At 30.0% G+C, this 21,450-nt stretch overlaps 1 protein-coding gene across 8 annotated transcripts in view; it reads left to right on the forward strand.

Annotated features, from left to right (window-relative positions):
- The window catches only part of LOC118198187 (endonuclease/exonuclease/phosphatase family domain-containing protein 1-like), a 220,452-nt gene that overhangs the window by 159,669 nt on the left and 39,333 nt on the right, over window positions 1-21,450 (forward strand). For 7 of the 8 annotated variants that reach the window (XM_085822068.1, XM_085822073.1, XM_085822074.1 and 4 more), the window contains 2 exons: window positions 10,405-11,395; window positions 18,766-18,817. In XM_085822068.1, the coding sequence (XP_085678194.1) occupies window positions 10,461-11,395; window positions 18,766-18,817 (987 nt within the window). In that variant the 5' untranslated portion in view covers window positions 10,405-10,460. Of the gene's footprint in view, window positions 1-9,915; window positions 10,132-10,404; window positions 11,396-18,765; window positions 18,818-21,450 lie in introns of those variants that run through there. The other variant, XM_035369804.2, reaches the window with a different exon arrangement.

Here is a 21,450-nt window from a genome sequence, read left to right on the forward strand (position 1 = left end):
TGTTTTCTCACAACTAGCATGTAAACAAGTGTGGTGTAGCCATTGGAGAAGTAGCCATTGGGTAGTTCTTTTAGTGTAGCCATTGGAGAAAGAAAAAGATTATTTTACCTTTCAAATGTAATGATTCTTCATAACAAATTGAAGTATTTAAAAGCAATGAACCCACTTACAATAATTTCAATCTTTTTATTTTATTTTTTCATTATCTATTTAATATGTCTAATTTAAAATATATTTCAGTTACAATACATCCAATTTTTAGTTTAATGATCATTAGCAAATTTGTTTTAATTAATAAAAGGTGCTCCTAACTCCCCACATTTTACATATTGTACATAATCGTTTTAATTTCATCATTTTATTCAATACTAAAATTAAAATGGCTTAATTGGGAAATTTATTAATTAAAGTGTGAAAAACCACTTTGCGTATAATATTTCGATATAATTCATTGTTTCTCATATTTATAGAAAAATTTGTGATATACAGGTAGGTAAGCTACATTTATTACCGAAGCAACATATTTTACTATTCTTAAAAACTTTTCTCTTTGTTGTATAAATAACATAATAATAATGCCCATAATAATAACAATTATAACTCATCAGTGGCTGAATGAATAAGACTATTGTATTCTGATGGTTCTACCCGGTTTCGAATACCAACGAACATGCAGGCTGCATACAAATTTCGTGATTTTCCCGATGTGTTATATGAATACAAAATTTTTTTCCTTGGGAAGTTTTCTACAGAGATTCTTTTTTTCCTTCAAATAGCTTTTGCGTATTTTTCCGTAATTGACTAAACAACAGTAAAAGTCTCTAGATTAAAAGTGCAGAAAGAATATCAATATTGTTCGAGGTAATATGCACATAAACTCTTTTGTTAGGTTTGTATAGTATTCGGTCTTGTTCTTGTTGTTCTTGCCTATTGTATTCGGCATAATCTCTCTCCAAATATCTATCAAGAGGTTTCATTTAAATTTACTTGTTTTATGAGCCTTCATGTGGCAATCAAAAACATCGTGAAGAGCTATGTACACTTAAGTGTAAATCTATCAGTATTTGGGGTTTAAGATTCAAAAGAAGCTAAGGCCTTCCTTCTTAATCATGCTCAAACCTTTCAAGAGCTGCTTAGAAGTGAGTTTTCTGAATTCCTCAACTGCATTTTTTCATCCATTACATGCTCTTGAAACTTTTGTAACTCCAGTTACATCGTTTCTCCTTCTTCATCTTCATATTGCGGCATTCCAAAAGAAAACCGAGTTTCATAAGTTATTGTTTGCAGAACGCTTCGTGAGAAAGGTCTGTTTGCAATACAGTGCTCTTTTCACTTCTCTCTCTTCTACGTACTGGAAAGCTCATTTAACACAAAGCAGAGAACTTTGACTTTGGACCGTTCTTTTTGCAAATGAGTCCCAATTCAACTTCACCTTCACGGCGCATCTTCATGTGAGAGAAATATGGATCCGCTACTTGTTTTCCAACATCTGAGCTAAAGATCAGTATGACAGCATAAATTTGGTGGTTTTGATAGACATCATTTTGGATGGATTTACAGACCTTCATTTTTTGACAAAGGCTCTGTGCCTGCCTTCGAAGTATACGGAAGAGATCTTAGAGCCCTTTGTTCGCCTTTTCAAAGTAGCTCTCACTTCATTTTTTATGGATGACAACGCTCGTTCACATAAGACTAATTTCGTGGATGACTTTTCAGGAAAGCAAGGATATTAATTGATGAAATGATCAGCCAGATCGCTATAACTAAATTCTAAAGAAGATGGCTGGGACGCTCTTGGGATGGCAAATATAGCTCCTATCTGACTCCGAGCTCGACTGGTTTGATGGTAGGGAAAGAGAAATGTTAGACTTTCGGACCATTTGTGTTTTGCCAAAGCTAATATTTAGACTAAACTTTACAGGAAATCCCTTCTTTCAAAATTATTTGAATTTTGCAGAAGTTAACATTAAAAAAATTATAAATAATATTATCTTCCCAATAAAATACCTTTCAAAGATGACCTGTCTATATTTCACTTTTAGCGTAAAATAATTCTTTGGAAAAAAAAAAAAAAAAGAAAAAAAAAAAGCTTTTATATTACACCCAAAAGTTTTTGTTTTACTTTTTGTGTGTTATCGTTATTTATTAAATACCATGTTCTTCGCACTTAAACCATAAAATTCAATTCAATAGCAATATCACAAAGTATTTAAAAGAGCATATCTTTAGAATTTCCGATGCACAATCTCGCCTGCCATTGCTCACTTTGAAATCTTTGAGTTTCTTAATCAAAAACTCATAAATGCTTTACAAAATATGAAATAGATAATATTGCTCTCTGGCAAAATTGGAGAGGAGCTGCACAGTTAGTGCAGTAGGACTGTACCTGTACAACCAATGGGGAAATTCTGGGATTTCATCATCTTGTGCCTCTATCTAGGAAAGAGGGCCATATATTAATTTGCTTTTTTTGTCCTATTTAGCAACTTCTCTTTTAGACCGTCTTGCGCCGATGACCCTACGCATGATTGGACGTATGTATTGCATGCATATGTACATGTACCTATCATGCGTGTGCAGCTGTTTCGTGATATATTTGCTTGTAATACATTAACTTATGTGAATATATCTTCATTAAATCTCTTCGTTAGTTTTAGATATAATCGGCCAAATGTGGAAATTCTCTTAATTTTGAATACCAGTGTATTTATTTGTATTGAATACATCAATTGCTGTATTGCTATTTGCTTATGTGATAAGATGCTTTCATAGAGCACTTTGTAAAGGAAATGTATGGTATGTAGTTGCATAGAACATAATTATACTGAACAGTAAAACCAAAAGTTTATCGCAGTTTTGTCCACTTGGCTTCAAAATCTGTATCAGACAGATAAGTAACTGAATATAAGGACTACAAATTATACAGCATAGAATCTAAAGAAATCTCCTAGAGAAAATGGGTAATGAAAATTAATGTACTCTTTCATACTTTTATTTTGAAATAAAACTTAATCTTCTGATCAGAAACTAGCATACAGCTCATAAACATAACTTCAATGCACGTATTTCTTCGCTTGAGTTGTAGTGTTCTCGCTAGATCTGAAGAGCTTAGAGGCCACTCGTCATACATTAGCGAACACAACTCATGTATAAAGTTGTTTTAATTTATTAGGTGTGAATCCTGTAGAAGTTTTTTCCATCTTGAGATGCTTAATAAAAAATCTGCCAAATAATAAATGAAAGCTCTGGGGGTTCATTTTTTTATTGTCGTTTAGCTTTATTCTTAAACATCAACAAATTTATAAGCAATTATGATTAGAGCATGTGGGTATTTATAGGTGTGATTTAGCTACTACTGATGATACGACGACTTTAATTAGGTTCATAAAATTTTAAATAAAAATGTTTTAACTTCTGCGTTTTAATAGACAATTTCCTTAGACCAGATATCGTAGTCTTATTATATCAGTAGAATCAAATAAGCAGCCCACAGGCCGCATGCGACCTCTGAAGTAATTTTACGTGCCCCGTGAATATGTTTCCCGTACATTAATTAGCATTATTAAGCAATAATTTGAAGAAAATGCTTTTAAGATTTTAATGCTTTGGAGTCATGTTTTGTGTTATTTTTATTACCAAAAACGAACATGAGTACCTGTTTGGAAAATCTAGAAATAGTGTTAATTAATTACACTATAAAATACATCTTAATCAAAAATCTGAAAATACAAGTTTGAATAACTTATGTTTTCATATTTTTGACTACTTTAAATAACTTATTTAAAGTAGTCATTAAAGTAGTTTATATTATTTTTGAATACTTTGATTAACTTTGAATAACTTTTATTTGTACTTGTCAGACGAAAATAGCTTCAGTTACGAATTTTTGCAATAAGAGTACTCGCTTTTGTTTCTTAATACATTTACACGAGAACAATTTTTTTCGTAGTTGAAAATTACTAATAGGTCTGCAAAAAGAACCAGACTGCCAGTGATGTGATTTTGTGATGATTAATTTTCCTTCAAGATTACAAACATTAGGAAAATCGAAACGTTTTGAAGTGTCAGAATGTGTAGAAGTGTAGTGAGAAACAAAGAAATTTGCAAAGAAAAATAATATTTTTATGTAAATTATTGCGTCGTAGGAAAATGTAATAACTAAAAGAAAGAAAATAGCTGTCATTATTTAGTCTCATGTTTTGTACCTCTTGGAATGTTTTCCTACTTTTTTCTTATATACGTTTCTATTATTTGAATAAATGATAATATGAAAATATCAATATTTAACTGTCAATGCGTTTGAATTACAAATTGTGACCAACAGAAATGTCTTGCAGATACCAACTTTATTTAGTTTTCAGGAAAAAAAAGTATGTATACCTTTGATTTTTTTTCTTTTGCGTTATTTTTATGTATATGTTTTGACAAATATGTAGTAAAATTTTTTAAAGTATATGTAGTATTGAGTATTTTAATCACGAAAATTTCGGGTACCACATTTCAACGAAAATATATCCATTTTTACCTCTCTCCCGTTTGGACGATTTTTTTTTGCGTGACATCTGTACGTACGGACAGATTAAAGAAGTCTTTTCTCAAGTTTTATCGTAATCGATTGAAAAAATAATGCTTAATATTTGTCCATAGCTGAATATGTTTCATAGTACCAATAGCAATGGATTAGAGCCTTTTGGAAAGTACAGTGTAACTGCACTCCAACAAATCGTCATAAACGACTTCGTACACATTATATGGAATAAAGCTTTAAACGGAGGGCTGTTAAGCACGGATTTACTCTCTTGATTAATATGCGCCTAAAGCATTCTTTACAATAGAATATGTATGTCAGTTGTGACGAAAAATTAGAATAATCCTTTTCATGCATTTTCAAAATTCAGTCCTCCTTTTAAAAAGTGTAAAAAATTCTGCGTCATGCTTACCTGCATTTCCTTATCGCAGTATTGTTTCATAAGCATGTGAATCAAAGGTGAATTCTTTATTCGTGTGCTATTTATAGGGCAGGTGTCTGTTGTAACATTTGTCTGTTATTATTATCTTAGAGTGGTTCTACTTGAGACATTTTTGTAATAATTTAAGTATTGTAATTTGAGCCTTATTTATCTCACCTGTTGTCAAGCAGAAGTAACTCTTAAATATTTATAGTTATATCTAATGTTCGATTTCTGTGTTCTATTACGCGAAATTATTTTAAGTAACGTGTTATAAGAAGAACGTGTATAACGTAAATAGCAATTAGTTCCAAACAATTCGCAATACTTTACGAAATAAGACTACAAAGAAACGCCGGTTGCTCAGCTCTCCTTAAAAGCCCTCATGGAAAGACGGAAAGAATTCCTTGTCAAGGTTACAATCTTCGCATACTATGTCTTAATTAACTAATCTGATCTCAGTTCGAAAGTTCGCCATTTTGTACTCATTGTATTTTTAAGAAATAAACTGGCGTAAAACTGCAAGTGATGTATTGAATACTAAGTTAACAATATTATCTGCGAAAGTGATTGCATTTGTGTTTTGCTAAAGCTAATGTTTAGACTAAACTTTACAGGAAATCTCTTCTTTCAGAATTATTTGAATTTTGTAGAAGTTCACATTAAAAAAAATTATAAACAATATTATCTTCCCAATAAAATGTCTTTTAAAGATGACCTATCTATATTTCACTTTTAGCGTAAAATGATTCTTTAAAAAAAAAAAAATAATAATAATAATAATAATTTAAAAAAAGAAAGAAAGAAAGCTTTCAGATTTTTTATATTAAGCCCAAAAGTTTTGATTTTACTTTTTGTGTGTTACCTTTATTTATTTAATACCATGTTCTTCGCACGTAAACCATAAAATTCAATTCAATATCAATATCACAAAGTATTTAAAAGAGCACATCTTTAGAATTTCCGATACGCAGTCTCGCCCACTGGAGATATAAAAAAAAAAAAAAAAAAAAAAAAATTCCATATGGTGTTGCCATTGCTCACTTTGAAATCGTTGAGTTTCTTAATCAAAAAATGATAAATGCTTTACAAAATATGAAATAGATAATAAAACAAATTCCAAATTCTAAACTTGGGCTTCCATATGCTCATATTCGGGTGAAGACATACGTTATTCAAATTTTGATGACTCTAGATACCGTTGTTTGATCACAATGCGAGAAACATACAAACATTTATACAGATTCTTCATTATTTAATTTCTTTAAATATAACACAGGACTCTAATATCTGGTGCAACCCTTAAAAATGTGATTCGCCGTTTATAGTGAATTAACGCAAAATGCCAAAATGAAATTAATAACCCTTCTGGGCAAATACCCCTTTGGGCTAAAACATTTTGCCACAAAAATTCCTCAGGTATATAAAGTTGCCCTGTTTGTTAGGCATAAAACGAAATTAGGACAAGAAATCCTTTGTTTCTATGGTTTATTGCTAACTTGTCTGTCATCACTCCCGTGCACCGATTTTGATCTCAGCTGAAAAAGAAGAAAGCTGTATGAATGAATTTTTGATTTTACGTAACATTTCTATTGTATTTTCAGATGACTGAAATATTCTAAACGAAATACAGTTACGTATTCGTTAAAGCGCCAGAGGTACAAGGAAATAAGTATTACTACAAAGAAGTCGTATTTTAGATTTAACAAACAATTTACTTAATTCAGTTTGTCTGATTGGCAGCTAAAATACCACTGATTAATTTAACTTGCAGAATTTGGAATGATTTCAGTGAAAGGCTTTAATTCCTGCACTATATTTGAATTAATACAATTCTGTAATATATGGCTAAAGAACAATCCTCACTGAAGAAATAGTTATCTGTCTTCTTCTGTTGCTAGAATTTCTAATAAAGATGTATATTGTTAGCATATAGATGCACACTTCTTACAGAAGGCTGCGGGGTTCACTTTCTAAATATTGACCTTGTAGATATATGCCTCCAAAATATAAGCAATGGGGAAAAACGAGGGCACCCGAATTTTCTTAAAAGAATTCTATCATTGATGTTAATGTGTTTCTTGGGGAAACTGAGTAATAGTTTTCTGGGATGAAAACCCGAGTTGCTCTAAGTAATTGAGTTAAGATATGCTTAATAAATATTTTCGAAATGGCAGTTATGAATTTGTTACACAAAACGAAACTTGATCCCGTAATATTTCTTGGTAAAAGGCGTGGGAAAATATTTGCTCTTAAATATGTACACGAATTTTCCATGTAAAAGTGTAGAATATTTTTCTTCTAATAAATTAAAGTGTAGCAAATAATTTATTAAAATAAACTGTTACTAAATGATCACCATTTGCAAAGCTTAATTTTATTCAACACTTTGGCGTTATTTTTTTCAGTTAACCTGTAAACTCATATTCTGGAAAAGTAAAATCCGCAGCATGATCAAATCTTCGAAACTGACCGACGAAGAATGTAAAAATGTAAAAACAATGTATACTCTTCACGTTCTTTGACAAGCATTTGCCGGAAAGTGAAGCATATAGACTTTTAACTTATCTTCCATGCATCTTCGTGCATAGTTGATTCTCATAATGTTACCTTTAAGAAAAGTATAAGATCTGTAATCGATCTTTCAAATTTAATTAGTCGGTTAATTAAAAACTACTAGCATTTAGAAACCATAAATGCAATTTTTTTAAAATTCAAATTTTTATTTTGCGTTTTTAATAATGCATATAGCATTGACATAAATTAAGAGACGCTTAATTGAAATGCATCCAACTAGTATTTTTATGATTAGGATATAACTATAAAAATGGCAGCGTGAACTAACTAGTACAACATTATTTTCTTTTTTAGAACTAGAGGTGCTATTAGTATCGGAACTCACTTTTTGTCCGTATTACTTTTGTGTTCGAACGATTTCTCAAATTGTTGCTACTAAATGTTATCGCAATGTATTATTTTAGGAAAAAAAAAAAAAAAAAAAAGGAAAAACTGCGGTTCATCCACTGAATTTTTAATACACATAGTCCTCTACCCGAATATAGGGACCTCAGAAGACCGAATTTTGAATTTCAATTTCGTTTTTTATCTTAACATTCAAATTTAGTCTTTCTGTTGAGTAACTGAAAGCAATTAATAGCAATTTAAGTGATTGAAAAGCAATATATGCAGTTATTCAAAATATTTTTTCTACATTTTAATATGACTGTTTTAAATGAGGAGATTCTTAATTAGAAGTATTAAATATTTTTATGAAATGACACTAGTTGGACTCATTAAAATAATTTTATATACATTTCTTTTTTATGATGACAATTTTAGGCGGCTGGTCGCTCCAGCGGCTAGTTTTCAAAGAAATAATGTAGTGAATATAACAATATGTACGGCAACCTCTAATACTCTATCGGATATTCTAAAGATATGCTGTTTTTAAACATTTTGTGATTTTGCTCTTGAATTTTATGCGATGTAGTTAAGTTAGAGGAAAACGATTCTTAATAATAAAATTAAATGAAAAAAATTTGTATTAGCAGGATTGAATCCAAGAGCAGATTGCTAACCTGCGATAAATCCTGCGATGCGATGTTAAAAACTGCATCTTTTCAGATTTTCTTTCTTTCTTTTCTTATTATTTTGTAATATTTTGCATTTTCAATTTTTTCTTCTCATTTTTAAATATTTTTTGAAATTTTTAATGTTACCTCATCTTTAAAACTATCATTTAAAATTTTGAGATTGTAATTTTTCCTTTTTTATTTATTTATTTTCCAATATTTTTATTCTCTCACACTCTCTTTTCGTTTCATCCCTCCCCCACACACAGTATTTTTCTAATCGATAAGATTTCTTTCATAAAATTCACTTACTCACTGAAGAAGTTTTGGAATTGTTTTAATTGAAAATGTAAGTTATGGCTCAATATCTAAAGAAAAAAATTTAAGAAAAATCTTTTTCTAATGTATAATAATTTTCGAGTACAGAAATTATTTGACTATTCCGATTCAGATCAACCAAATCATAATAAATAGGACTGAATTAGAGTGCATATAATGTAGATAACATAAATATTAAAAATCTTTTTTTACGTATATATATATAATTTTTATTTTAAAAGGACTGTATTAAAGTTTAATTTAATTTATTAGTAGAGATTATCGACAGAGAAGCGAAACGTTTTATAGGAAATTAGATGAATACGCATTTTGACTAACATGGGATCGTTATATATCTTCTGTATGTTTAAAAAGTGAAAAAATATGTAGTGTAATTCTATAAAAATATTTAATGTTTTTAATTAGATATATCATGAATTAAATGCATTTTCATTTAAATTAATCAGATTAAAAAGTAAAAGTATAATATTCTTAGGAAATGCATGTATTGCTTTAAAATTTTTGTTTGTTAATTAATGACAGACAGATTAAATATGAAAGGATTATATCTTATGTTTTTCCGAAGGACAACAGACTCAAATGAAAAGTGAGACAAAGCAAAATCGTGTTTCGTGACTAACAGCCCTTTTGGGCTCGTAAAAATGTTAATTCAGATTTTTTGAATCATCATTATTATTTATAAAGAATGAGTCCAAAACTTAAATAAGTTTTTCTTCTTGTAGAATAAAATTCGAACCTGTTATTTCAGCAGGAAGTATTATAGAATCATTATATTAGCTTTCTCGATGAGCAATAAATTTTCTTGCGTATACTGTTAGGATCATTAGTCAAATATATAAGTCAAATGTCCCAAAACATTCGTGTTGGATAAAAAGATGTCCAAAATTTTATCCGCAAAATATTGTCTGTCGTACAAAAATACCTTCACTTCCAACAACTGCAATTTCTGACGACAATGCTGAGTGTTTTATCTTTAAATTGTCAATGAACAGATGGCGCTTCTGCAGTTTGGGGTCATGGCAAAGGTTGGAATTGCTGTTATGAGCTGCGCCAGCGCCTGTCAGTGGTAGTTGTATTTTAGGAAGGGAAAGTTGGTTGCTCTTCCGTGTAATTCAAAATTTCATATTATGGAAGAAAATTTGGCTGTTGCAGTGCCTTGTTTTCGTAATTTTAATGATTGTGCTGTGCCCATTTTTTCCTGCATATGACATATTTATATAAAGGATGCTAATTGTAATAGCATGGAGTTTAACGTGTCCCGTTTATGTCAAGTACGAACAGATTTTCCTTAATAATAAAATAATCGGAGCATAAGCTTATACATTTAAATCCCGTAATAACTTATATTGATATATTAGAGTTTGTTATTATATATGCAGATGGCTTTTAATTTATTAGTCTTAAATTTCTCATTGCGTCTACTTTGTTTATTCTTAATTTTGCTTAGTTTTTAATACCTCCTTATTTTAATCAATGTAGTATTGATTTTTCACTCTCATATATCACTGTATAATTATCTTACTAATTATGATTTTTCTTTACAGAACGGAAAATGCTGCGAGCATCTGTTGTCACATAACCTGAGCTGAGTCACTTGATCATGGGACAGTGCATTAGCGTCCCGAATCGAAAATTGTCACTAATGCGCGAAGGATCTACAAAGCGTTTTTACCGTTCTAAGAATGGTAATTTAAGTGCCACTTTTCATGTTTTGGATTCCGATCAGAGATGGGATTTGTTGAATATAAATAGTGCCACGGAAGAGCAATTGATGACTTTGCCTGGAATCAATCGTGTTACTGCAGAAAATATAGTCGAGTATCGCCAAAGAATTGGTGGATTTAAAAAAGTAGAAGATTTAGCTTTGGTGTCTGGAGTAGGTGCTACTAAACTAGAACAGTTTAGGACTGAAATCTGTGTTGCACGCCGTAAAGGCAATGGAAGCTACAACTCTTCCGTAACACAATCATTAGAGTCATTAACAACAAATGAAATAGGTGCACGTTCCTCACCTTCTAAACTTGTGAATGTAAATACCGCGAATGTCTTTCAATTAATGAGTGTTTGCCGTATGACTCAAGAGATGGCTGCAAATATTGTGCACTACAGAGAGCGTAAAGGCCCTTTTAAAACTTTAGATGATTTATCCAAAGTGAAAGGACTACCTCCAGACAGATTAGCAATTGTAAAAATGTATCTTACTGTAGATTCATCAAAAGTAAATTATTCTTCATCTTTAAATAGCAAAATATCTCAAAATTGTGTATACGGTCGACGTCCAGTTGGCCATCGCAGAACAAACTCTGCTCCAAGTGGGTTAGAGAAAACACGTTCCTGTGACCCTAGTACAAAAGACTTCTATGAACTAGTCTCCTCTCTTGTAACAAGGCCTCCTGTAAGTGAAGTTTTTAATTTTAATTACATAGGACGACAAGTTTTAAGGTTAGCCTCCTGGAATTTGCAAGAATTTGTGGTGGAAAAAGCCAAAAATCCTGGTGTTCAAGAAGTCATGTGTAGAACTATTTTGGAAAATGGGTAAGTACATATTAACCTATGATTTATATAATTATGTGAATCATTTATGCTTCAACAGTAAACAAAGCATATTCTTGAATTACAAAATTTCTTCAGTTTTTATTCTTTTATATTCGTTTCTGTGATTTTACATGAGTAATTTGTCAAGTTTCGAATATGAACAAATGCCATACAAACTAAATATATTTTTACAGTTATTGAAATTTAAATTGTTGTAATAAATGTACCTGTATTTTTTTATAATTCTATATATAATAAAATAAATGTGTATTCATAAATGAGAAGGATTTATTTCTGAAAGCTTGAAAAGACTTTTAGGTTGTTACCCTAATTTTAATTTTGATTTTTTTAGAACATCTTAATCTAGCTGCAACAATTTAAATCATTTAAAGCTTACTGAAATGTTATGGTGATAACAATTAATAAAAATGTTTTATTGCTGATATAGGTAATATAGTTGAATGAAAACAAAATACATATGTAATGAATCTGTAGTTAATAATGAAAACCCATGATAATTGCTACTAAATTACTGTTTCAGTAAATTGTTTAATTCATTCTTTATCTTATTTCTGATTTTGTGATACTTTTCCATCTGTGTATAGTTGAATATAAATTATGTAATTTTAATCAGCAAAAATAAAATAATTAAATGGTATGGTAATTTTTCCCATGGATAATATGAAATGTACACTAGTTTTCTTTAGAAAATGCTTTCAAATGACTGTTTTTGTGACAGATAAAGAGGTGAATTTCTGGGTTCATGCTTGTCTTAGTTGTGAGGGGCCCTGCTTTAATAATAATTTTGAAAAAAAAGTAAGCATGCAGTGTGTCTCAAGACAAAGGAGCCCTAAAATATTTTAAGTGATATGGGCTTTCTATCATTTAAATCCATCACAGAACAGCTGACTTTCAAATACATTTCTGTGATAAACTATCCAACTTGCCTGCATATATAGTAAACTAGAGAAAGATAATTAATTTTTAAATGGGAAGAGGGAGAAAGTGCAGAATCACCCACTGCTTGGCACATTTTTAAGAATTGCACAAACTTGGTATCCAAGTACACATCGATCTATTTTCACTCAAAAAAACAACAGAGAATTGCACAAATTCGCCATTGTGCACTCCCTTGACTTTGTCCATGTACACATTGATGTATTTTCACATAAAAAGTTAAAGGAAATTGACAGAAATCCAATTCTTCTACTCTTGTAAAAAGTGCCAAATAAGTGGACGATTCTGCACTTCACCCTGGGAAGAAAATGTCTAAGCAAGAATTTAATTATGATCAAAATTTTTCTTACCCATCTTTGCCATAGCTTACCCATCTTTGCCATAGCTCCCTCTTCCCCCCCCCCAAATAAACAGAAAGAGGAAAACTGATGTCTAGAATCTCCTGAAAATATCACATTTCAGAATATTTTTTTTTAATTTAATATTTTTGTATTATAATTTTAGTAGAATAAGTAGAAAAAAATAAGTAGTAAAATTCATTTCAGTGACTTTTTCTTTTCCAAAGGAAAGGATGAAAAATTAATATTTATCTCTCTGATTACATTTTTTCATCCAGTCTTTTCCTCTTTTAAATAATGGATTTTTATTTTTTGCATCCTAAAATATATTTATTATTATTATGTGATTCATGTTCCAGATGTAGCAGGTTATCTATGCAATTTTAATATTTTTATTAGTAAGCATTTTAGTGAAATAATTTTTTTACATAATAACATAAATACATCATATACAGCTTGATACAAGTTTCATGTTTTCTTCATGATATTGTATTACTGAACTTATTTCCTTGACAATTTGAAGATGAGCAAGCATTTTGTGGCTTTTATGTAACATGATAATTTTTGTTACATGACTGATTTTCTTCTTGATTGTGAAATTTTATTCCATTTTATCACTTCTATTTTATTTATTGAAATTAAAAGTTTTCAGCTGAACTTCTGGTAATTCAACAAACAGCTTTAGACATGCTAAAACATTTCTTCCATGTTCACTGATCTTTCTGCAATAGTCTGTCTTTAAATTTTTTAAATTTTAAATTCCTTTAATTAGTCTATCCCTAATTAAACTACCTTTTAATTCTGCAGACTCGCAATTACTACTTAATTTCTTTAATTCTCAAATCATCAATGATTCACCAATTTGTAGCATTCAAGAGAAAAAGTGATACCAATGTATGTTTTCATTTGCTTTGGTGTATAATAATTTTTGAAAACTGTAATTATCTTATCAATATATTTTTCATCTTCTTTTAAATCTAAAGTATTTAACTTCTGTAGCATTTCTTCACCAGAAAATGCAGCAAAATTTCTGTTTTTATTTCTGCTGATTTAGTATTGTCACCAGGTTTTAACAAGTAAATCTAGAATTTTTGTTTCTGTTTGTTTCAATCAGTGGCGTAACCAACCAGAAGGGTGCCCTAGGTGATGGCATTATTATTTGCCTAAAATATTATTTTATGTGAATTAGAAGCCGAGCGGGAGTTAGACTTGATAATGCCCTAAGCTATTTAAGATATGGGACAAGTCTGTTATACTATCTTTTAATACTATATTTATATTATATTATTTGAGTTAGAAGCAGAGCTGGAGTTAGACTTGATAATGGCCTAAGCTATTTAAGATATGGGGCAAGTATGTTATATATTTTTTAATACTGTATTTATATTATATTTTAATTTTTGGGGCCCCTAAATTATAGCTTGTGCAGCTTATACGTAAATCCTGCACTGGTTAGAAGAATCATCGTAACAGGTGAAGAATAATTGGATTCTAAATTGCCATTTGGAATTCATTCAGAGAGAAAACATTTTTGCTCTAGATAAAGTATTTAAAGAAATTATCTTGTGATTTCAACAGCTACCTGCATTTGTTATCCAATTTTTGTTCCATCAAAAACTTTTGAATGCAAATTACGAATATGAACTAAATTATTTTCATGATGACATTTGCAAGGAAAAATTCTTCATTGAGGAAAAAATATTTCAGAATTTTATTTCCGTCATTCCTAGAGATATCAAAACAGAAGTGTAAAAGGGCAATTCTTTTGAATTTTTGCAGCTTATTACAAAATTTCCAGATATTTTAATACTAGTGTGATCTTTCCTCTCAATTGCTTAAGTATTGCTAGTTGTGAGAAGTTTTTTTCGAAATAATAATCATTTAAGAACTGCAAATGCATTTATTTATTTATTTATTTTGCATTTAAGAAGTCTTTCAATTACGTCTGCATAACAGCAACTGTCAGCATACAAAAACAAAATAACAACAAAAAATAATAATAATATAATTTTAAAGTGTTGAAATTAAAATTTTTCATCAAAAATAAACGTGGTTTTGATTTATTTTCCTAACACTTGTTTTGACATTATCTGTAGGGTTTTTTTTTTTTTTTTTTTTTTTTTTGTGTGTGTGTGCGTGTCAATAAGAGGTGGCAAATATTTATTTGATTTAAAATGTAGTTTATTGAGATTATATATTTTTATATAAGCCTTTACAAATTTACCATAATCATGCCTCAGGTGGCAAAAATTTTAGCTACAACACTGCTTCCAATTCTCATTTTTTTTTTTTTCTTCCAGAATTTAAACTGTTTTGTGCTTTAAGTGTCCATGTTTAATTTAACCCATTGACGCACAATGGTCACACTCTGAAAATTTTGACTGACAATTTTAATTTTCCCCCTTCTTCTTTCTAAAAATTCTTAATGAAAACCAATTGGTTGCTTATCTTTTACCTCTGCCTAACACAAAATGACTGATGCACGATACATTTTTGAGGTCTTAGCACTTCAGATCGGATGCCGGTAAAAATATATTTACGGGTACCCCATAACAAATTTTGGCAGCACATGGATACCGAGTTTGTGCAATTCTTAGACTTGTTATTTTGGCTTGTGCAGCTGTGATTTTTGTGCGAAAAATAACAAGACAAAGAATTGAACAAACTCTGTATCCATGTATACATCGACCTTTGTTGGAATGATTACACCAGGGGGGGGGAACTCAATTAGTTTGTTTCAATACTTGCCAAAAGAAACAATAAAAAACAGATATATAGTGTGGATGAATTGCGATGAAAGTGTCTATACTTGTAAATTTAAAATTTATATTGTAAAACCCAGGAAGTCAAAAAAATCTGAATTAAAAATGCTAGGTGAACCCTTGCATGGTAAAAATCATTATAAGGTGTACGTGGACAACTGTTTTACATCTTGTGAACTTTTCAAGGTTTTAGATACGAAAAATGTATTTTGTTGTGGAACGCCCCCGAAACGCTAATGATGATAAGAAATGAAACAGGTTTACTTTGACTGGGCAGTAAATGGAAACAAAAAAAAAGCTTGTCTAAAATGGACAAAAGATTACATTAGAAAAGATTACATTACCATTTTGTCTACCCGAGTCTATCCTATTATTCCATCTATGGTAGAAAGGTGGGGGGTTAGGAAGGACAGAAAGTTTAGATACATTGTCCAAAGGCAGTTATAGATTATAATAAAAATATGGATTATGTGGACTTATTTGACCAATTTAAAAGCTTATGTGAAATTGACTGAAAAAGTAAAACAGGGTGACATTGAATATATGTCATATTGTTGATGTCGCCATCATAAATACTTTCATTATATATCAACCGCTTCTAGAAAGTGATCCCAATTTAAAAATACTCAAGTTATTCTGAGTGGGTATAATCAGCAGTATCATATAAATGGGAAAGAAAGGATCCGTACCGAAGGGGAAAAGACCAAGCCTGGTATTAACATAAAAAACCACGAACTTCATGTGCCAAACAAAAAGAAACTAAAGAATGCAGAACATATACCAGTAAAATGCAAATCCCTGCAGTGTACATTTTGTAGCACAAGAAAGAAACCTCACAGAACAAGATACCTGTATTAAACATGCAGTGTTGGTCTCTGCATGAACAAAAAGGACAAAACACGTTTTGAACAGTTTTACAAAAAATAACTTTGTTATTTCACATTAAGAAAAAAGTTCTGAGTTTTTTTTATCTTATTATGCATGTTCTTATACTTTCACTGCTAGAGAAATATTACATAAAGGTTATTTTTTTTCTGACGATTTTTTCATAAAATAATGTAAAAAATTCATGGTAGTGTATTTTATCAGATCAAGGAAACTCTTAGATATAGTATATTTTTGTTTTCAATTTTTCTGTTGTACTTCATTAAAATTGCAGTTAACAGCAGTTTTATGTAAAAACATTTTTAAAAGATTAATACACAATATTAATATTTTGATATTTTTTCATTTATAGTATTTTACATTCAATTTTAAAATTAAAAATGTTGTTCAATAGTAAAGATTTAGTTTTATGATTAGGCAGTTGTATTTATATTTAAGAAGAGAAGAAAATATATAATGTATATAGTATTTAATATTTTATAATTTTTATTGTAACATGTTGTAAGTTTTATAAATTGAAGCTTTTTATTGAACTATTAAATTATAATCTGAAATTTTCTTATTGTCTTTTTTTACTAAATTTTTTGTTCTATAATATGAAAATTTTTGGGCAATATGAAACCAACATTTAAGGAACTCAACAGTCACATTATAAGGCAGCTGTTTGTCTAAATGGGTTATTCATGTGTGTTTTTAAATAGTAGGAAATTTATTTAAAAAAAAGACAGCTAAAAAACTGTCCTAAATAAGAGAATTATTTAGAAGTTTATTTAAAAAAGTATTTTTATCTTTGCTTGACATGGTCAGGTCCAAGCGTAGGCATCAAAAATGTTCTTGCAAGTGATAACTCTATAAAGGTATATTTTGCTTTGAATTATTAATACAGTCAAAAGTCGTTAATTCGGACACCCATAATCCGGACCTCAAAGCTAAAAACTTTCTGCGCATGCGCCGCGTTGACACATGCGCACAGGCGTTTTACGCGTGCGCGTAAGACCTTTATGACTGCGCATATGCATCTGCGCAAGCGCAAAATAAGTTTTCGCCTGCACGTTTAACGTATAACGGACGGTATAGGCTAAAATTATCTATTTCCGTTAATGTTGATGATTGCGTTCTTCCTTAATCTTCGATTTGGATGCGGCTTATTATTTTTTGCAGACTGTAAGAGCAATTTTATAAAAGTAAACTTGAACTTTTGATTATGTCAAATATAATTTCCGATGCTGGAGCTCCCAAAGGATCTACAAAATGAAAGTATGTTTCGATGTCCATCAAATAAAAAGTGGAACTGCTGCTAAAAATGGATAAAGACATGAAGAAGGTGACAGAGAGGTTAGTGAAAACCAAAAAATTTCGATTGACAAGTTAGTCAGTATTCTCGGCACAGCAATTACAAGACTTGAACAGCGGAACTTTGTAACTGAACAAGAAATTATGTCTGTTTATAGAATTAAAGAGAAAGTATTGTCACATAAAACGAAGCGACTTAAACAACTTACAATGAAAGAAATGTTTAATAAAGTAAACAACTAAATATTAAGCTTTTTTTTTTTTTGTAAATTTTGATACTCTTTAGATCATAATTGTTCTTTATTTCATAAATTACGGTTTCATATTTTTAATTTTAGAATTTCTGCATGCCATCTTACCAGATTTAAACTGATGATCTATAATCCGGAAAAATCGATAATACGGAATCGCCGAAGTCCCGATGAGTCCGGATGAACGACTTTTGACTGTATGTGTATTTAATTTTTATGGGATGTCAAGCATACGGATTGTTAGTGTGCGAAAATGTTGGAGCTGAGTCTGTATGCTAGATACATTCCACAATGTATTTGTGTCTTTTCTCCCTATTATTGTGTATTCCTACAGTTCATTGTTTGCAATGGGAAAAGCTATATTTTCATTTTCAGTTTTGTGCATATATTTAGACCATATTAATTCAGAAAATGTAAACTGTATTTAGCTCTTTGAGGAAAAAAAAAAAATTATCTAAACATTCTGCAATTTTCAAACCAGTAGTTTTCTAATGAATCTAAAAGATGGCATAGGATGATTTAAATAGTTTACCAAATTAATTGAATTTATGAGTGTTTTTAACCAAAGATAGTTTTTCCCTTTCATAAGATAATATAGACGAAAATATGTTTATATTTATAAAATAGTTTATGAATGGTAAAATAAATTCTGTCTTAAGATTTATATTTTGTATGTAAGTAATATCAGAGAACTTATTTTGAAGTAGAATGTATTCTGATATATCTATTAAAAGATGGTTATTTATCTAATGTGCCTAGCTAAATTCCAAAATTTGGCTTACAAAAGCTTCCTTATATATTATAAATATATTTCCTCTTGCAAAATGTTTTTATAAATAATTAACTTGTAATTTTTTTTATATACTTATATAAGCATATTTTAGTTTCAGTTTAGTTGCTGTGCAAGAAGTTGCATCTCGTGAAGCTCTTTCATTGGTAATTATATATAATTTGTTTTCTGAATAATGTAATAATTTTTTGTGCTTAACAACTGTTATTTTGTATTTCAATATCTAAAAGGAGGACAACATCTGTGTTGAATAAATGAAATGCTGTATAGGATAAATACTGTAAAGGTAACCCTGGTGTAAAACGATAGGTGAGTTCCTAGAAATGGCGTGTTGTATGATGTAAGAGCCAGTAAGTGGGGTTACGTTCCAGAAACTTACTAAGTACAATTTTTTTTTTAAATTCTAAGTAAAAACTTAATTTTTATTAAAAATATATGTACAACACAAAGTAAATATATATATAATTTTAATTTAGTGTAACTTTCATTTTATAAATATCTTCATTGTCACTGCTAATTATAATCAATCAAGAATTTTTTATTTTATTTTATTTATTTATTTATTTATTTATTTTGTTTGTTGGAAAGATATTGCCTTCACTTTCAGAACTTTCATCATTTAAAGTTCTTCCCTCTTTGAAAAATAAGTAATTTTACTTTGCTTGCTGCTGATTCTTCCCTGGTAACTGCAGATTAGTAAATGGAGTTTGACAGTCTGTCTTAATGAAAAATTACTTGAGATTTTCAGCTATAATCTTCATCAGTGCTAATGTCCTCAGAATCTATTTGATTTACAACTTCGGACGCATTTTCGACCAAATCCACTTCATCATCAGCATCTTCCACTAATATATCTTCAACATTCTCAATAGCTATATCCACAAAACCTTCACCTCCACTGATTTAGCAAATTCTAATGTTATCAATTTCATCTGATGATGATTCATGCACATTTCCTATTTCAACTAAAGAGAGCCATGTCGTCTTCCAACACACATTTAACATTGCTGTTTTCAGTTCTTTCAGTGACAAAGATCTACACTTGTACTTGTACTATGCTTGTACATATCTACACCTGTTGATACAGTACTTGATTGAAAATTTCTTTTAAGCTTTTATTACATTAATTGATTCTGAATGTCTGTAATGCTCTTTTTATTTAATATATTTTAAAGGTATATATAATATCTCTGTCCAATGGTTGGAGCAATGAAGTAGTGTTAGGTGGAAGGAATAGTATTTTGATGTTGGGATGATTCAAATCTTGTGTGTGAGATGGAGCATTATCTAATACAGTCAAAAGTCGTTAATTCGGACACCCATAATCCGGAATGATCTATAATTCAGACCTCAAAGCTACAAACTTTCTGCACATGCGTCACGATGACGTAACCTTACGTAAGACCTTTACGGCTGTGAATATGCGTTTGCGCGTGCGCAAAATACGTTTACGAATGCGCGTTTAATGTATAACGGATGGTATAAGCTAAGCTAAAATTATCTAATTCAGTTAATGTTGCAGATTGCGTTGTTCCTTAATCTTCGAATTGGATTTGGCTTATTATTTTTTGCAGACTGTTAGAGCAATTTTAATAAAAGTAAGCTTGAACTTTCGATTATGTCAAATAGAATTTCTGATATATATTTACTAATACGTAAAAGATCTACAAAGCAAAAGTATGTTTCGAAGTCCATTAAACAAAAAGTGGAATTGTTGCAAAAAATGGATAAAGGCATATCCTTTGTTTATCTAAACTTTAACGTTTGTTTATCTAAACTTTGTTTATCTTTAACGCAGGGGGCGCACAATGAATTGGAAGTTGATCTGTCAGCACTATCCTTATCTTCAGGGCAGATGTTTTTATTTTATGTGGCTTATAATTCCTTACTAAATGTAGTATTTCATCTCGATGCACTCCGTCTTTGATATGATTTAAATCAAATTCCTCGTCATTATAATTCACTTCCGATAGCGAAGAAAGTGACAGAGGTTATTGAAAACGAAAAAATTTCGATTGACAAATTAGTTGGCATTCTCAACACAACAATTATAGTACTTGAACAGCGAAACTTTGTAACTGAACAAGAAATTATGTCTGTTTATAGAATTAAAAAGAATGTATTATGTCATAAAAAACGAAGCAACTTAAACAACTTACATTGAAAGAAATGCTTAATAAAGTAAACAAATAAATATTAAGCTTTTTTTTTTTTTTTTTGTAAATTTTGATACCCTTTAGATCATAATTGTTCTTCATTTCATAAATTACGGTTTCATATTTTTAATTTTATAATTTCTGCATGCCATCTTACCAGATTTAAACTGATGATCTATAATCCGAAATCGCTGGAGTCCTGACGTGTCCGGATTAACGACTTTTGACTGTAGTAATAATAGTGTCTTGAAGCTCAAATTTTTCTGCCTTAAATAATGTTCAATGTTTGGCAGAAAACAATTTAAAAACCATCATTAAAAAAATCCCAGTTACCTAAGCTGTTAGATTCGCTTTCCAGTATACTGCTAAGGTGTTTTTATTTATGCCTTTAAGTGCATGAGGATTTAATGATGTATAAGCTAGCAAGGGTTTTGTCATAAAGTCCCCAATGCATTATTGCACAAAAGTAGTGTTTAGACACCTTAAATCTGGATTTTTCTTTTTTCAATATAAAGGTTCTGCTGGGCATTTTCTTTCACCAAAGTCCAGTTTCATTGGCGTTGAAAACTTCATCTGCTGTGTATCCATGCTTTTCTATAAAGTTTTTAATTTTTTTCTGAGTA

Source organism: Stegodyphus dumicola, chromosome 8, assembly GCF_044657685.1.
Source record: "Stegodyphus dumicola isolate Sdum_Otavi_A_Nest chromosome 8, ASM4465768v1".
In the NCBI taxonomy this organism is placed as follows: domain Eukaryota; kingdom Metazoa; phylum Arthropoda; class Arachnida; order Araneae; family Eresidae; genus Stegodyphus; species Stegodyphus dumicola.